Source organism: Salvelinus alpinus, chromosome 24 (assembly GCF_045679555.1).
Source record: "Salvelinus alpinus chromosome 24, SLU_Salpinus.1, whole genome shotgun sequence".
NCBI classification, from domain to species: Eukaryota; Metazoa; Chordata; class Actinopteri; order Salmoniformes; family Salmonidae; genus Salvelinus; species Salvelinus alpinus.
Genome location: NC_092109.1, coordinates 4,208,094 through 4,221,885, shown reverse-complemented (window position 1 = coordinate 4,221,885; position 13,792 = coordinate 4,208,094). Strand labels below are relative to the sequence as shown.

The window sequence follows — 13,792 nt, the reverse complement described above, 5'->3', positions numbered from 1 at the left end:
TGTATATGTAGGTAGAGGTATTAAAGTGACTATGCATAGATAATAACAGAGAGTAGCAGCAGTGTAAAATTGAGGGGGGGGGGGGGGGCAATGCAAATAGTCTGGGTAGCCATTTGATTAGATGTTTAGAAGTCTTATGCCTTGGTGGTGGAAGCTATTTAGAAGCCTCTTGGACCCAGACTTAGCGCTCGGGTACCGCTTCCCATGCGGTAGCAGAGAGAAAAGACTATGACTAGGGTGGCTGGAGTCTTTGACAATTTTTAGGGCCTTCCTCTGACACCGCCTGGTATAGAGGTCCTGGATGGCAGGAAGCTTGGCCCCAGTGGTGTACTGGGACATACGCACTACCCTCTGTAGTGCCTTGCGGTCGGAGGCCGAGCATTTGCCATACCAGGCAGTGATGCAACCAGTCAGGATGCTCTCGATGGTGCAGCTGTAGAACCTTTTAAGGATCTGAGGACCCATGCCAAAACTTGAAGCTCTCAACCTACTCCACTACAGCCCCGTCGAAGAGAATGGTGGCATGCTCGGTCCTCCTTTTCCTGTGGTCCTCGATCATCTCCTTTGTCTTTATCACGTTGAGGAGACGTTGTTGTCCTGGCACCACACGGCCAGGTCTCTGACCTCCTCCCTATAGGCTGTCTCGTCGTTGTCGATGATCAGGCCTACGTGTCATTAGCAAACTTAATGATGGTGTTGGAGTCGTGCCTGGCCGTGCAGTCATGAGTGAACAGGGAGTACAGGAGGGGACTGAGCACGCACCCCTGAGGGACCCCCGTGTTGATGATCAGCGTGGCGGATGTGTTGTTACCTACCCTTACCACCTACGGGCGGCCTGTCAGGAAGTCCATGATCCAGTTGCAGAGGGAGGTTTTTAGTTTAGTGTTTAGTGATGAGCTTTGAGGGAACTGTGGTGTTGAATGCTGAGCTGTAGTCAATGAATAGCATTCTCACGTAGGTGTTCCTTTTGTCCAGGTGGGAAAGGGCACTGTTGAGGGCAATAGAGATTGCATCGTCTGTGGAACTGTTGGGGCGGTATGCAAATTGGAGTGGGTATAGGGTTTCTGGGATAATGGTGTTGATGTGAGCCATGACTAACCTTTCAAAGCACATCATGGCTACAGACGTGAGTGCTACGAGTCGGTAGTCATTTAGGCAGGTTATCGTAGTGTTCTTGGACACAGGGACTATGGTGGTCTGCCTGAAACATGTTGGTATTACAGAAGGGAGAGGTTGAAAATGTCAGTGAAGACACTTGACAGTTCGTCAATGATATGTGTGTGTGTGTGTAGTGTGCTTTTGTGTACATACGTGTGTGTGGTCTGTGGGTGTCTGTGAGGCTTAGCTTCAATAGGATGAATCCACAATGGGACAGCCACTCAATGAGGAGGAGGTGCATCGATCAGTGGGCAGAGGGCTTAATGTTAATATTGATGACAGGGGGATCTACTGATGACAAAGGAACTCTTCTTCTGTGGCCAGACTAAACAATGATGTGTGTGTGTTTTAAAGGTCAGTCTGTAGATCAATGTATGCGTTTATTGGCGTAAATCCGTGTGTGTGGCCCCTGGGTACAGAGACCCTGATGAGTCATGCTGTGACCATTTATGCTGACGTGTGGTGAAATATGCGTACGTGCATGCGTGTGCGTTTCACTAACCCAGAGTGTGTCTCTGTGTGGGTGTGCGTACATTTGTGCGTGGTGCGTGTGTGCGCGTATGTGTGTGTGTGTAGCCGATGGACTACACCCCGGGAATCTGGAGAAGAACCGATGTCCATTTGGAGAACCCAGAGTACCACACCAGATGGTTCTTCAAATACTTCCTGGGAAAAGGTCCGTTCTGCTCCACAACTCTCTGTCTCACACACACACACACACACACACACACACACACACGCCTAACCTAATTCTAACCCTAAACCTAATTGTATCACTTACCCCTAAGCCTAAAATATTTTTTTCCCTTGTGGCCCACTTTCCTTTTATTATCCTTGTGAGGACTTATGGTCGCCACAAGGATTGTAAAACCAAAAACACACAAGCACACACACACACACACACACACACATGCACACATGCAGGGGGATAACAACATTAACATCTGACTGGCTCCGTAGTCAACATGAGCGGCCAGCAGCCTCCGGAGAACCTAGTCGTGACGGTCGTTAAAAAAGCGTTACCCTCCTCCTCCTTCCATCTCTCTTCTTCAGAGCCCTCGCTTCTTGGACAGGTGTCGGTGTGCGTGTGTGCGTGTGTGCGGGTTATTCAAGCACAAGACAACAAGACCCCAGGCCTAAGTGAACTGTTAACAAATCAGGATGAATACCATAGAGGGACTGAAGGAGAGGGAGGGATGGAGAGAGAGGAGAGTGAGCGAGAGGAAGATAAAGAGAAATGGATGGAGTCAAGAGAGAGAGAGAGAAAAAGAGAGGGAGAGCGGAGTTCTTGTTTTTAATTAGGTTTGTTGGGTCTGGTCAGTGTTATGTCTGAATATGTTGCCGTGTCAACCGGACAGAGAGGGAGCTGAATGCCGATTGGTGTTGTCTAAGGGTTTTGTTATGTCTGTCTCACACGCACAAACACACATATATTCAAGCAGAACACACGCAGGCAAACACACCCTACTCAACATTCCACATAGGAAACACTAGGCCTCACTGTGGTGGCAACAACTAATTTCTGCCAGAAATGAACAGACACTGTAATGAACTCTTATGACCACACAACAAAAGTCAACAATTTAAGAGTTTTGTTCCAAAACACTATATTCACAAATTTTTCTCATTTGTGTTTTTTTTATCAGAAATGATTGCTTATGGGTACCTTCATGTGTGTGTAAAATATGACTGCTCTCAGACATTTGATTCATAGATTGGGGGCAAATTATATACATCCATTGTTTAGCTGGAATGGAATGTTTGTATACTGTATCTTTTACTGTGATATGTGACCAACTGGCTCGATTTAAGATTTATGTAGCAAAATTAGAAATTGTGTTTTTTTAAATTTAATTTAATTAGAGACTCAGAGCTAGAAAATGGTATATCATACACTACAGTTGAGGAACAATGTGAAAGTAATTCTGCTTTGAAAGTTGATAAACTTGTAACCTCACTTTTTGAGAAAATGGACCTTGAATATTTTGGTACACCTACTGGAGAGCTCTTCTTTGTCTACACCCATTCAGCATCGTTCACACCCTCTTAAGCTTTAACCCCACCCATCTCTTTAAGGATTCACATAAGGCCATATACTAAACAACCAAAGATGTCAAGCCTAAAGGCTGGTTTATACTACCGGTGTGTTCGTAAATTTAATCAGGAGTGCCAGAGTATGCTCTGGGCGTTCGTGAACTCAGAGCGTTGTCAGATTCAGAGCGTTTCGCTCTCGGAGCGTTCAGATCGCACACTGGACGCTCTGGTCGAGGAGTAGGGTTGATCCGAGCGTTCTCTCCCTAACAACAGCGGTCAAGCACCCAAGCTAACTGGCTAACGTTGGCTAGCTTGCTAGCTACTTCCAGACACAAATGAGAGAACAGCTTACTCTGATCATTTTACTCGCGCTAGCAGAGCTGGTTAAGCTGTTTTATGTTATCCAGAGCGTTGGTGACTGCAACTGTGCTGCTGGCAGCGATTTATTTTCTTTTTTTTTTGCCGACACCGGTCATTTTCAACGGGTGTTGAGCGTTCGTAAATTCATCAGTTATTCTGCGCTCTGGCTCACTCAGACGAGAGTGCTCTGAAATTGGAGTAGATAGCCAAAGCAAATTTACCAGCTACATCTATCGACAGTTGTTGCAGTGACATCATAACATTCTATTTAAATGTTTACTTCCATAGTGGAGTACAATTATTATTCGTATTTTTTGTTGTTGTTGCCCTTTTTCTCCCCAATTTTCGTGATATCCAATCGGAAGTTAGTCTTGTCCCATCGCTGCAACTCCCGTATGGACTTGGCGAAGGTCGAGAGCCATGCGTCCTCCGAAACATGACCCTGCCACGCCGCACTGCTTCTTGACACACTGCTCGCTTAACCCGGAAGCCAGCCGCACCAATGTGTCGGAGGGAACACTGTCCTACTAGCGACCGTGTCAGCGTGCTACATGGCAGACCAATTCGAACTCATCCATCCAGCATTATCTCAGCCAATCATGGCAAGCGGGAAGGTGACTTACTTTGTCTGTGACTAAACCAACTACACTCACAATTTAACAATTGTATTCATTTTTTCAGATGGCATACAAGTTTGATATTAAGGCACATAAAAGTGTACATGTTCCAGAAGACATTTCTGCCAAAAAATGATGTATATATTTTTTTATTTTACGCTCAAATGGCTCTCTTGTGAAGTAGTAACGTGCGACATAAGCCTAGTTTCCTGAAACGAGTCACATATGTGGTTGTCTCACCTAGCTATCTGAAGATGAATGCGCTACCTGTAAGTTACTCTGGATAATGACTAATATGTCAAATATACATATTTAAATACAGATCTCTCATTGCTGTATTGCAATTCTAAACAGCAGTCACTGTGAAGTCTAAAAAGGGAGAGGAAAAAAAGTACCTGCCGGTAACTTACAAATTGAAGCATACAGGTGTTACGATGCGTCACATGATCGGAGAGCACAATGTTGCAAAATGTCTTATTGGACAAGTTTGGATAGTGCGTCCTCGTTTCACTCCGATTCGGAACATTTTCTTCCGTTTCTTGCCTAGTGAACACGACCGAAGGGTCCTACACAGCAGAGTGTGTGACAGTGTGTGTGTGTTTTCTCCCCCCAGTCCACCAGAATTACATTGGCACGGATGCAGAGAAGAACCCCTTCTACCTGTCTGTGGTTCTGTCTGACCAGAACAACCAACGGGTCCCTCAGTATAGAGCCATCCTCTGGAGGAAGACAGTAAGTCTGACTTTATGCACAGATCTAGGATCAGCTCAACCTTTCCCAATGCCAAAAATTGATCATTAAGGTGAAAAATGCATATACTGTATAGACCTTAGATTAGTGTCTATGGGCAACTTTATACTTTATCCATGAGTCATAGCTTCTGTGTGTGGGGTGGGGGAGTTAGGGGGTTCAGCTGTGAGGTGTGTGTGTGTGCGCGCTCGCTCGTTTGGCAGCGAGATAGAGGGGTGTGAGTCATTCAGAAGAGTTAACTAGCTTCCTCACTGAGCTCCTGTTTCAGATTCAAGCACCACACCACACCTGATTAGGATGGCCCTCTGCCTTCTGTTCAGATAGATGATGAATACTTTCTCTCCACATCCGGTCCTCTTCTCGTCTATCTCCCCCAGGGAACTCTGAAGATCAGTCTGCCATACAGCCCCACTAAAACACTATCAGTCAAGTCCATCTTAAGGTAAGCACTGCTCAGGATGTTATTCAATACACTGTTTCACATTGACTATGGATATGTAGCATTATTGTATGCATCTATTCTGTTATATTTAAATGAACATATGCATCTTAATAAAGGAGAATGTTCCTATTTCTGCAGTAAATCTCGATTTTTGATGTAATGGAATGTTATAGAAGATGTCCAGACACTTTTTTTGTGATTTTGATTGTTTTTGAGAAACATACCCCAGCCGCGATTCACTTCCTCATTGCTCGTTGTGCAGTATCAGGGCATGCAAAAGACATGAACAAAAGCTCCAAAAACACCCAAATACGTCTTTTTAGAAACTGACACACACTCATTATAGTGTGATGAGTGATAGATATAGTGAATACACATCCGCCATGCTGATCCTCAACACAGGGGTGCGTGCTAAGTCCCCTCCTGTACTCCCTGTTCACTCATGACTGCACGGCCAGGCATGTCTCCAACACCATCATTCAGTTTGCTGATGACACAACAGTGGTAGGCCTGATCACCGACAATGACGAGACAGCCTATAGGGAGGAGGTCAGAGACCTGGTCGTGTGGTGCCAGGACTACAACCTCTCCCTCAACGTGATCAAGACAAAGGAGATGAATGTGGACTACAGGAGAAGGAGGACCAAGCACGCCTCCATTCTCATCGACGGGGCTGTAGTAAAGCAGGTTGAGAGCTTCAAGTTCCTTGGTGTCCACATCACCAACAAACTATCATGGTCCAAGCACACCAAGACAGTCGTGAAGAGGGCACGACAGAACCTATTCCCTCTCAGGAGACTGAAACGATTTGGCATGGGTCCTCAGATCCTCAAAAGGTTTTACAGCTGTACCATCGACAGCATCCTGACTAGTTGCATCACTGCCTGGTATTTTACTGCGGCACTTTAACTACTTGTTACTTTTATTTCTTATTCTTATTCGTATTTTTTGGATTGCATTGTTGGTTAGGGGCTTGTAAGTAAGCATTTCACTGTAAGGTCTTACCTACACCTGTTGTATTGTGCGCATGTGACTAATACAATTTGATTTGATGTCGGTCTTTAAATGTTGTACACATGAAATTGTAGAACTTTATCTGCAACGTTATAATCCATGTTGCGCTGTTTTCTCTACGCAGCTGTGCAGGCCGAGCGTGTCCCTATAGTACATGGACACAGCCTGTGCAGCACAGCTAGTAGAAGAAACATCTTGGTTCGCACAAAAGGGAACATAACGTTGCGGATAAAGTTCGGAACGACACAATTTCCTGTGTACAACATCTAAAGACCTACATCACTATACTGAGTGCGTCCGTTTCTAAAATAACGTATTTGTTTATTTTTGGAGCTTTTGGTCAAGTCTTTTGCATGCCCTGATACTGCTCAATGAGCAATGAGGAAGTTAATCGGGGTAAGTTTCTCAAAAACAAGCCAAATAGATATTTACTTCAGAAACAGGAACATTCTGCTTTAAAGATAAGAATGGAAGTGAAACATGTTACTGCATGTAAACTTGACTTTTTAGCCCCTTTCCCTCCCTTCCCTCCTCTCCTCCCTCCCTCCCTCTTCTCCCTCTCTCCGCTCCTTTCCCTCCCTCTCCCACCCCTCCTCCAGTGCGATGAACCTGGACAGGTTTGAGAAGGGCCCGAGGGAGATTCTCAACCCAGAGATACAGAAGGTGAGATTACACTCTATCAGCCACAGAGATATAAGCAATAAGGCCCGAGGAGGTGTGGTATACGGCCAATATGCCACGGCTAAGGGCTGTTCTTAGGCACAACACAGAGTGCTTGCATACAGCCCTTAGCGGTGGTATATTTGCCATATACCACAAACCCAGAGGTGCCTTATTGCTATTATAAACTGGTTAACAACATAATTAGAACAGTAAACAAGTACTTTTGCATCATACCGGTGATATATTGTCTGATATACCACAGCTTTCAGCCAATCAGCATCCAGGACCCAAACTACCCGCTTTATAATTATATATAATAGTCATGTTCTAATTCTATTTCTATGGTATCAGCCCCATACTTTAAGCGAAATTTCCTTTCGTAGGATAGCCACAGGCTTTGTAATTCATGTTCATGAGATACGTCGGATCATTGGTTGACCATTCTTGGGTGTGTGACGTCACACAGATGCGCTAAAGAGCCATCTGTTTAGCTTGCTTGTCGGCATGAGCAGTATAAGCATCGAACAATTTGGGAAACCCAGTTTCAGCTTAGTTAATTGGGAAATAAATAAAAGCCTTACCAGCTAGTTACCAATCGATTTTAGTTTCACTGTCCGATAATTCATCAAACTAATTGTTATTTTTACCTTTCCACAAACTGTCTGTTGCTTGATAAGAGTAAGTTAACCTTATCAAAGAATAGGTCATCCACGACTAGTCAGCCAGTGAGCTAGCTAACGTTACATTTCAGTAATTTAGCTATCCTCCTAAATGTGGTAGTCAGTGGATAATCTAACTGTGAGTTGAACATATTTAACTGCCAACTAGTTTGTTTTCAGACATTGTTGCACATGGTGTTATCATGTCTAACCAGTTGGCCATGTGCTGACGAGCTCCCGAGTCTAGCTAGCTGCATTGTTTGGCGTCCATAATTAGCTGTTAGCTAGCTAGTTGGCTACTGCCTGACCAGTGTGAACCAGCAATGCAGAATGCTAGCTAGCTACATTTCAGTCAGTAGCTGTCCTTCTAAATGCTGTGGTCACTGGATAAACTATGAGTTTATATTAACATATTTATAACACATTTGGCGGGAAATGAGCAAGTAGCCAATTGTTGTTATGGTGGAATCAAGGCCTGAACGCGTTCAAACGTTTAAACCTGTCTTCCTCTATCTAACCAGCTGAAGCCAATGTGCCAATGAGCTCCTGAGTCTAGACACAGCCTAGCTAATGTTAGCTAGCTGGCTGAGGTGACTCAAACTCTGTAGCTAGCTACTGTTATTGGGGTGCAGGAATATTAGATGTCTTTCAATTTTAAGATAACGCTCATTGAAGTTGGTGGTTACTGCTGGTTTCAGATCCGAGGCGAGAGAAATTATCCACCATGTTTTGGTAAGGACTCGGAGTGACGTCACACACCCAAGAAGGCTCAATAAATCGCCTGACAGATAATGACTTTGCCTCCGGCTGTCCCTACAAAAGGAACTGTTGCGTACTGTAACAGATATGTGAGTCATTGGCGAGGCAAACTGATGTTAATTGTGCTTTGTGTTCTATCCACAGGACCTACTGGTGTTGGAGGAGCAAGAGGTAGAGTATTTATTTATTCTGTCATGAATGTCACTCTTTCAAGTGAATACTATAGGTACTAGTGTTGACCACTATCTTACTAGAGGTTTCCCTCTGCTCTCTACTAAGGTTGCTTATCTGGTTTTGGCAGATAATGAAAGTGACCTTTAAGCTGTATTTTCTTAGGGTTCTGTTAACTTCAAGTTCGGTGTCCTGTATGCCAAAGATGGACAGCTCACAGATGATGAGATGTTTAGCAACGGTACGTCACTAATATTGTGGGTAGTAAGTGTCACATACACAATTTGAAGTATCCATGTTCTGTGAATAGTACTTTCAACCCCGCTCTTTCTTCTGTTTCTTCAGAAACAGGAAGCGAGAGCTTCGATAAGTTCCTCAACCTGCTAGGGGACACAGTCTCTCTGCAGGGCTGGGCGGGTTACCGCGGTGGACTGGATACCAAAAGTAAGACCTGGTCGCCAAACACACACAAGCGCGCACACACCATGGGTTCTGCAATTAATTCTTGTTTTTCCATCATATTGCAGACTATGGAGATGTCTTCCAATTACATTCTCTCTTTTGATCTTTCTCTCCCTCTTTCTATTTAAAAAATATATTTTTTCTCTCTTGCCTACACACTCCTCCCTCTCCCCCATCCTTTTATACTCCCACTGCTCTATCCCTACTCTCTCTCTCCAGATGACACTACAGGAATGAACTCCATCTACACAGTGTACCAGGGCCATGAGCTGATGTTCCACGTCTCCACCATGCTGCCCTACTCCAAGGAGAACAAGCAACAGGTGTGTGTGTGTGTGTGTGTGTGTGTGTGTGTGTGTGTGTGTGTGTGTGTGTGTGTGTGTGTGTGTGTGTGTGTGTGTGTGTGTGTGTGTGTGTGTGTGTGTGTGTGTGTGTGTGTGTGTGTGTGTGTGTGTGTGTGTGTGTGAATGTGCTTGCTTTGTTATGTTGACAGCACCCCCGTCTCTATCTCTACATCTCAGACCTCCAGAGCCGGTCAGTTGTGCATACATATTTTTTACTCAATTCAATTCAAAGGACTTTATTGGCATGGAAAACATATGTTTACATTGCCAAAGCAAGTGAAATAGATAATCAAAAATGAACAATAAACATTACACTCACAAACGTTTCAAAGGAATAGAGACATTTCAAATGTCATATTATGACTATGTACAGTGTTATAACGACGTGCAAATAGTTAAAGTACAAAAGGGTAATAAATAGACATAAATAGGGGTTGTATTTACAATGGTGTTTGTTCTTCACTGGTTGCCCTTATCTTGTGGCAACAGGTCACCAATCTTGCTGCTGTGATGTCACACTGTGGTATTTCACCCAATAGATATGGGAGTTTATCAAAATGTGATTTGTTTTTGAATTCTTTGTGGATCTGAGAAATCTGAGGGAAATACAGTGGGGCAAAAAAGTATTTAGTCAGCCACCAATTGTGCAAGTTCTCCCACTTAAAAAGATGAGAGAGGCCTGTAAAGACAAAATTAGAAAAAAAAATCTAGAAAATCACATTGTAGGATTTTTTATGAATTTATTTGCAAATTATGGTGGAAAATAAGTATTTGGTCACCTACAAACAAGCAAGATTTCTGGCTCTCACAGACCTGTAACTTCTTCTTTAAGAGGCTCCTCTGTCCTCCACTCGTTACCTGTATTAATGGCACCTGTTTGAACTTGTTATCAGTATAAAAGACACCTGTCCACAACCTCAAACAGTCACACTCCAAACTCCACTATGGCCAAGACCAAAGAGCTGTCAAAGGACACCAGAAACAAAATTGTAGACCTGCACCAGGCTGGGAAGACTGAATCTGCAATAGGTAAGCAGCTTGGTTTGAAGAAATTAACTGTGGGAGCAATTATTAGGAAATGGAAGACATACAAGACCACTGATAATCTCCCTCGATCTGGGGCTCCACGCAAGATCTCACCCCGTGGGGTCAAAATGATCACAAGAACGGTGAGCAAAAATCCCAGAACCACACGGGGGGACCTAGTGAATGACCTGCAGAGAGCTGGGACCAAAGTAACAAAGCCTACCATCAGTAACACACTACGCCGCCAGGGACTCAAATCTACACAAATCTACTCAAATCAAATCTATATGTCTCTAATATGGTCATACATTTGGCAGGAGGTTAGGAAGTGCAGCTCAGTTTCCACCTCATTTTGTGGGCAGTGTGCACATAGTCAGACCTGGATCTCAAGAGAAGACAGGCTATGGCGGCCTCTCTCAGTAGCAATGCCTCTGAGTCTGTACATATTCAAAGCTTTCCTTCATTTTGGGTAAGTCACGGTGGTCAGGTATTCTGCCACTGTGTACTCTGTGTTTAGGGCCAAATACCATCCCAGTAGTCTCTGTTTTTTGGTAAATTTCCAATGTGTCAAATAATTTTCTTTTTGTTTTCTCATGATTTGGTTGGGTTTAATTGTGTTGCTCTGTGGGCTCTTTTTGTGTTTGTGATCAGAGCCCCAGGGCCAGCTTGCTTAGGCGACTCTGCTAGGTTAATCGCTCTGTAGGTGATGGCTTTGTTATGGAAGGTTTGGGAATCGCTTCCTTTTAGGTGATTGTAGAACAGAACAGCTCTTTTCTGGATTTTGATCATTAGCAGGTATCAGCGTAATTCTGCTCAGCATGCATAAAGGGCAATGGGTTCTATAACTGATTCAAGTATTTTTAGCCAGATCCTAATTGCGACGTCGAATTTTATGTTCCTTTTGATGGCATAGAAGGCCCTTCTTGGCTTGTCTCTCAGATCGTTCACAGCTTTGTGGAAGTTACCTGTGGTGCTGATGTTTAGGCTGAGGTAAGTATAGTTTTTTGTGTGCTTTAGGGCAACGGTGTCTAGATGTAATTTGTATTTGTGGTCCTGGCGACTGGATCTTTTTTTAGAACACCATTATTTTTGTCTAACTGATATTTACTGTCAGGGCCCAGGTCTGACAGGAACTGTCCAGAACATCTAGGTGCTGCTATAGGCCCCCCTTGGTTGCAGACAGAAGTACCAGATCATCAGCAAACAGTATACATTTGACTTCTGATTCTAGTAGAGTGAGGCTGGGTGCTGAAGTCTGTTCTCGTGCCCTTGTCACTCTCTTTTCTGTCGCTCGTTCCCCTTAACCCATCCCTCTCTCCCCCATATAACCCTTTCACCCCCCTCTCCCATCTTTCTCTCCCTGACTCTTCTTTATCTCTGTCATTTCCTTCTCTCGCTGTCTCTCTCATTGCTAACCTCTTGTCAATCTGACTAACTATGACCATACCGAATGCTTTACAGTCATTTCAGAGACACAACAGCCAGTTAGTCTTTTATCTGTTCAATGTCAGAGTTGTTGAGATGCCAAGGAAATGTGAAATACTCCCAAGTCCTTGATCTTTCAATCTCCATTCAGTCACTCTAGAGAAAACACACATTCATGCACGCAAACACACACACACACACACACACACCTAAACACCTAAACACCACTGAGTCAGACACACCTTTATTGAAACAGTACAAAACAAAAAACGAAGTATTGACATTCTACACCACAACATTTGTACCTTATGACCTACTGTTAAAAGCCCCCTAGTTTCAGACGTGTGTGTGACTGGAGTGTGTGTGTGTGTGTGTGTGTGTGTGTGTGTGTGTGTGTGTGTGTGTGACTGGAGTGTGTGTGTGTGTTTGACTGGAGTGTGTTGGACTGGAGTGTGTGTGTGTGACTGGAGTGTGTGTGACTGGAGTGTGTATGTGTGTGTGTTTGACTGGAGTGTGTGTGTGTGTGACTGGAGTGTGTGTGTGTGTGTGTGTGTGACTGGAATGTGTGTGTGTGTGACTGGGAGAAAAAAGGCAGAAGAGAACAAAGACAGTTTGACGTTAGTGTGAACCCACTCAGGAAAAGCCAATATCTGTGGGCGAGATATGAAAGGACATAGAGGGTTACATTCATAATTGGATTCCATCTAAAACAGATTCCGAAGTTGCTAATGAATACAAACACATTCTCTTTGCAAGCCTGTGTGTTTGTGTGTGCTCGGCAATGAAAAGCCAACTGACATTTACTCCTGAGGTACCGACTTGTTGCACCCTCTTTAACCTCTGTGATTATTATTTGACCCTGTTGGTCGTCTATGAACGATCAAACATCTTGAAGAACGATCTGGCCTTAATGGCCATGTACTCTTATAATCTCCACCCGGCACAGCAAGAAGAGGACTGGCTCCCCTCAGAGCCTGGTTCCTCTCTAGGTTTCTTCCTAGGTTCCTGCTTTCTAGGGAGTTTTTCCTAGCCACCGTGCTTCTACACCTGCATTGCTTGCTTTCCGGGGTTTTAGTTTGGGTTTCTGTATAAGCAATTTGTGACATCTGCTGATGTAAAAAGTGCTTTATAAGAACATTTGATTGATTTCTTTTGTGTGTGTTCTCTGCCTGCTTCAGAGTCACTTTATTCACAAAGTACATTTACACATTCCCGGAAAATTAGACTTTTTAGTGAATAGGGGCTGCCAGCAATAGACAATGTACAAAGAAATATGATTATAATAATTAATGGAAGCTCTACATTTTTATTTTAGATGCTCATAAAAGAGGCATTAATGCTTTAGGCCAGAGATTGATGCATGAACTGTCTAGTCTAAATCAATACGATATGAGTTATTTCACTTGTTTGTTCCAAGTATTTGTAATGTATGACTTTTCTCATTGTCTCTGTCTGCCTCTCTGTCTCTCTTGTCCAACAGGTGGAGAGGAAAAGACACATTGGGAATGACATTGTCACCATAGTGTTCCAGTTCCAGGAAGGGGAGGACACATCTCCGTCATTTAAACCCTCCATGATCAGATCACATTTCACACGTATCCTTTTTTTACAGGCGGGAAATATCTCTGACATTGTACACATTTCTACGATCTTGAGCAGCCAGAATCGTAGGCCCTGTCCAGAAATATTGCCTAGCCCGTACTCTCTTGGCAATTTAATGTACATCTGAAAGAATTGATTAGGTATAAGCAGTATGATAGTAGCACCATAGCATAGGCAGCTAGGTTGGCATTTTCATCATATTGCTTATTGTGTACCTAAGTATCTAACATTGCATATCTTCACAAGTGCCTACGGGGTAGAGGATAGGGTAAGGGTCTAGGGGGTAGGGGGCTGTTTTTGGACGAA

At 43.8% G+C, this 13,792-nt stretch overlaps 1 protein-coding gene across 8 annotated transcripts in view; it reads left to right on the top strand.

The window, feature by feature from the left end:
• The window catches only part of LOC139551721 (GTPase-activating Rap/Ran-GAP domain-like protein 3), a 179,309-nt gene that overhangs the window by 125,351 nt on the left and 40,166 nt on the right, over positions 1–13,792 (top strand). For all 8 annotated transcript variants that reach the window (XM_071363003.1, XM_071362997.1, XM_071362999.1 and 5 more), the window contains 9 exons: positions 1,735–1,834; positions 4,783–4,901; positions 5,297–5,361; positions 6,975–7,038; positions 8,601–8,627; positions 8,793–8,868; positions 8,973–9,071; positions 9,309–9,412; positions 13,365–13,479. In XM_071363003.1, the coding sequence (XP_071219104.1) occupies positions 1,735–1,834; positions 4,783–4,901; positions 5,297–5,361; positions 6,975–7,038; positions 8,601–8,627; positions 8,793–8,868; positions 8,973–9,071; positions 9,309–9,412; positions 13,365–13,479 (769 nt within the window). The remainder of the gene's footprint in view (positions 1–1,734; positions 1,835–4,782; positions 4,902–5,296; positions 5,362–6,974; positions 7,039–8,600; positions 8,628–8,792; positions 8,869–8,972; positions 9,072–9,308; positions 9,413–13,364; positions 13,480–13,792) is intronic.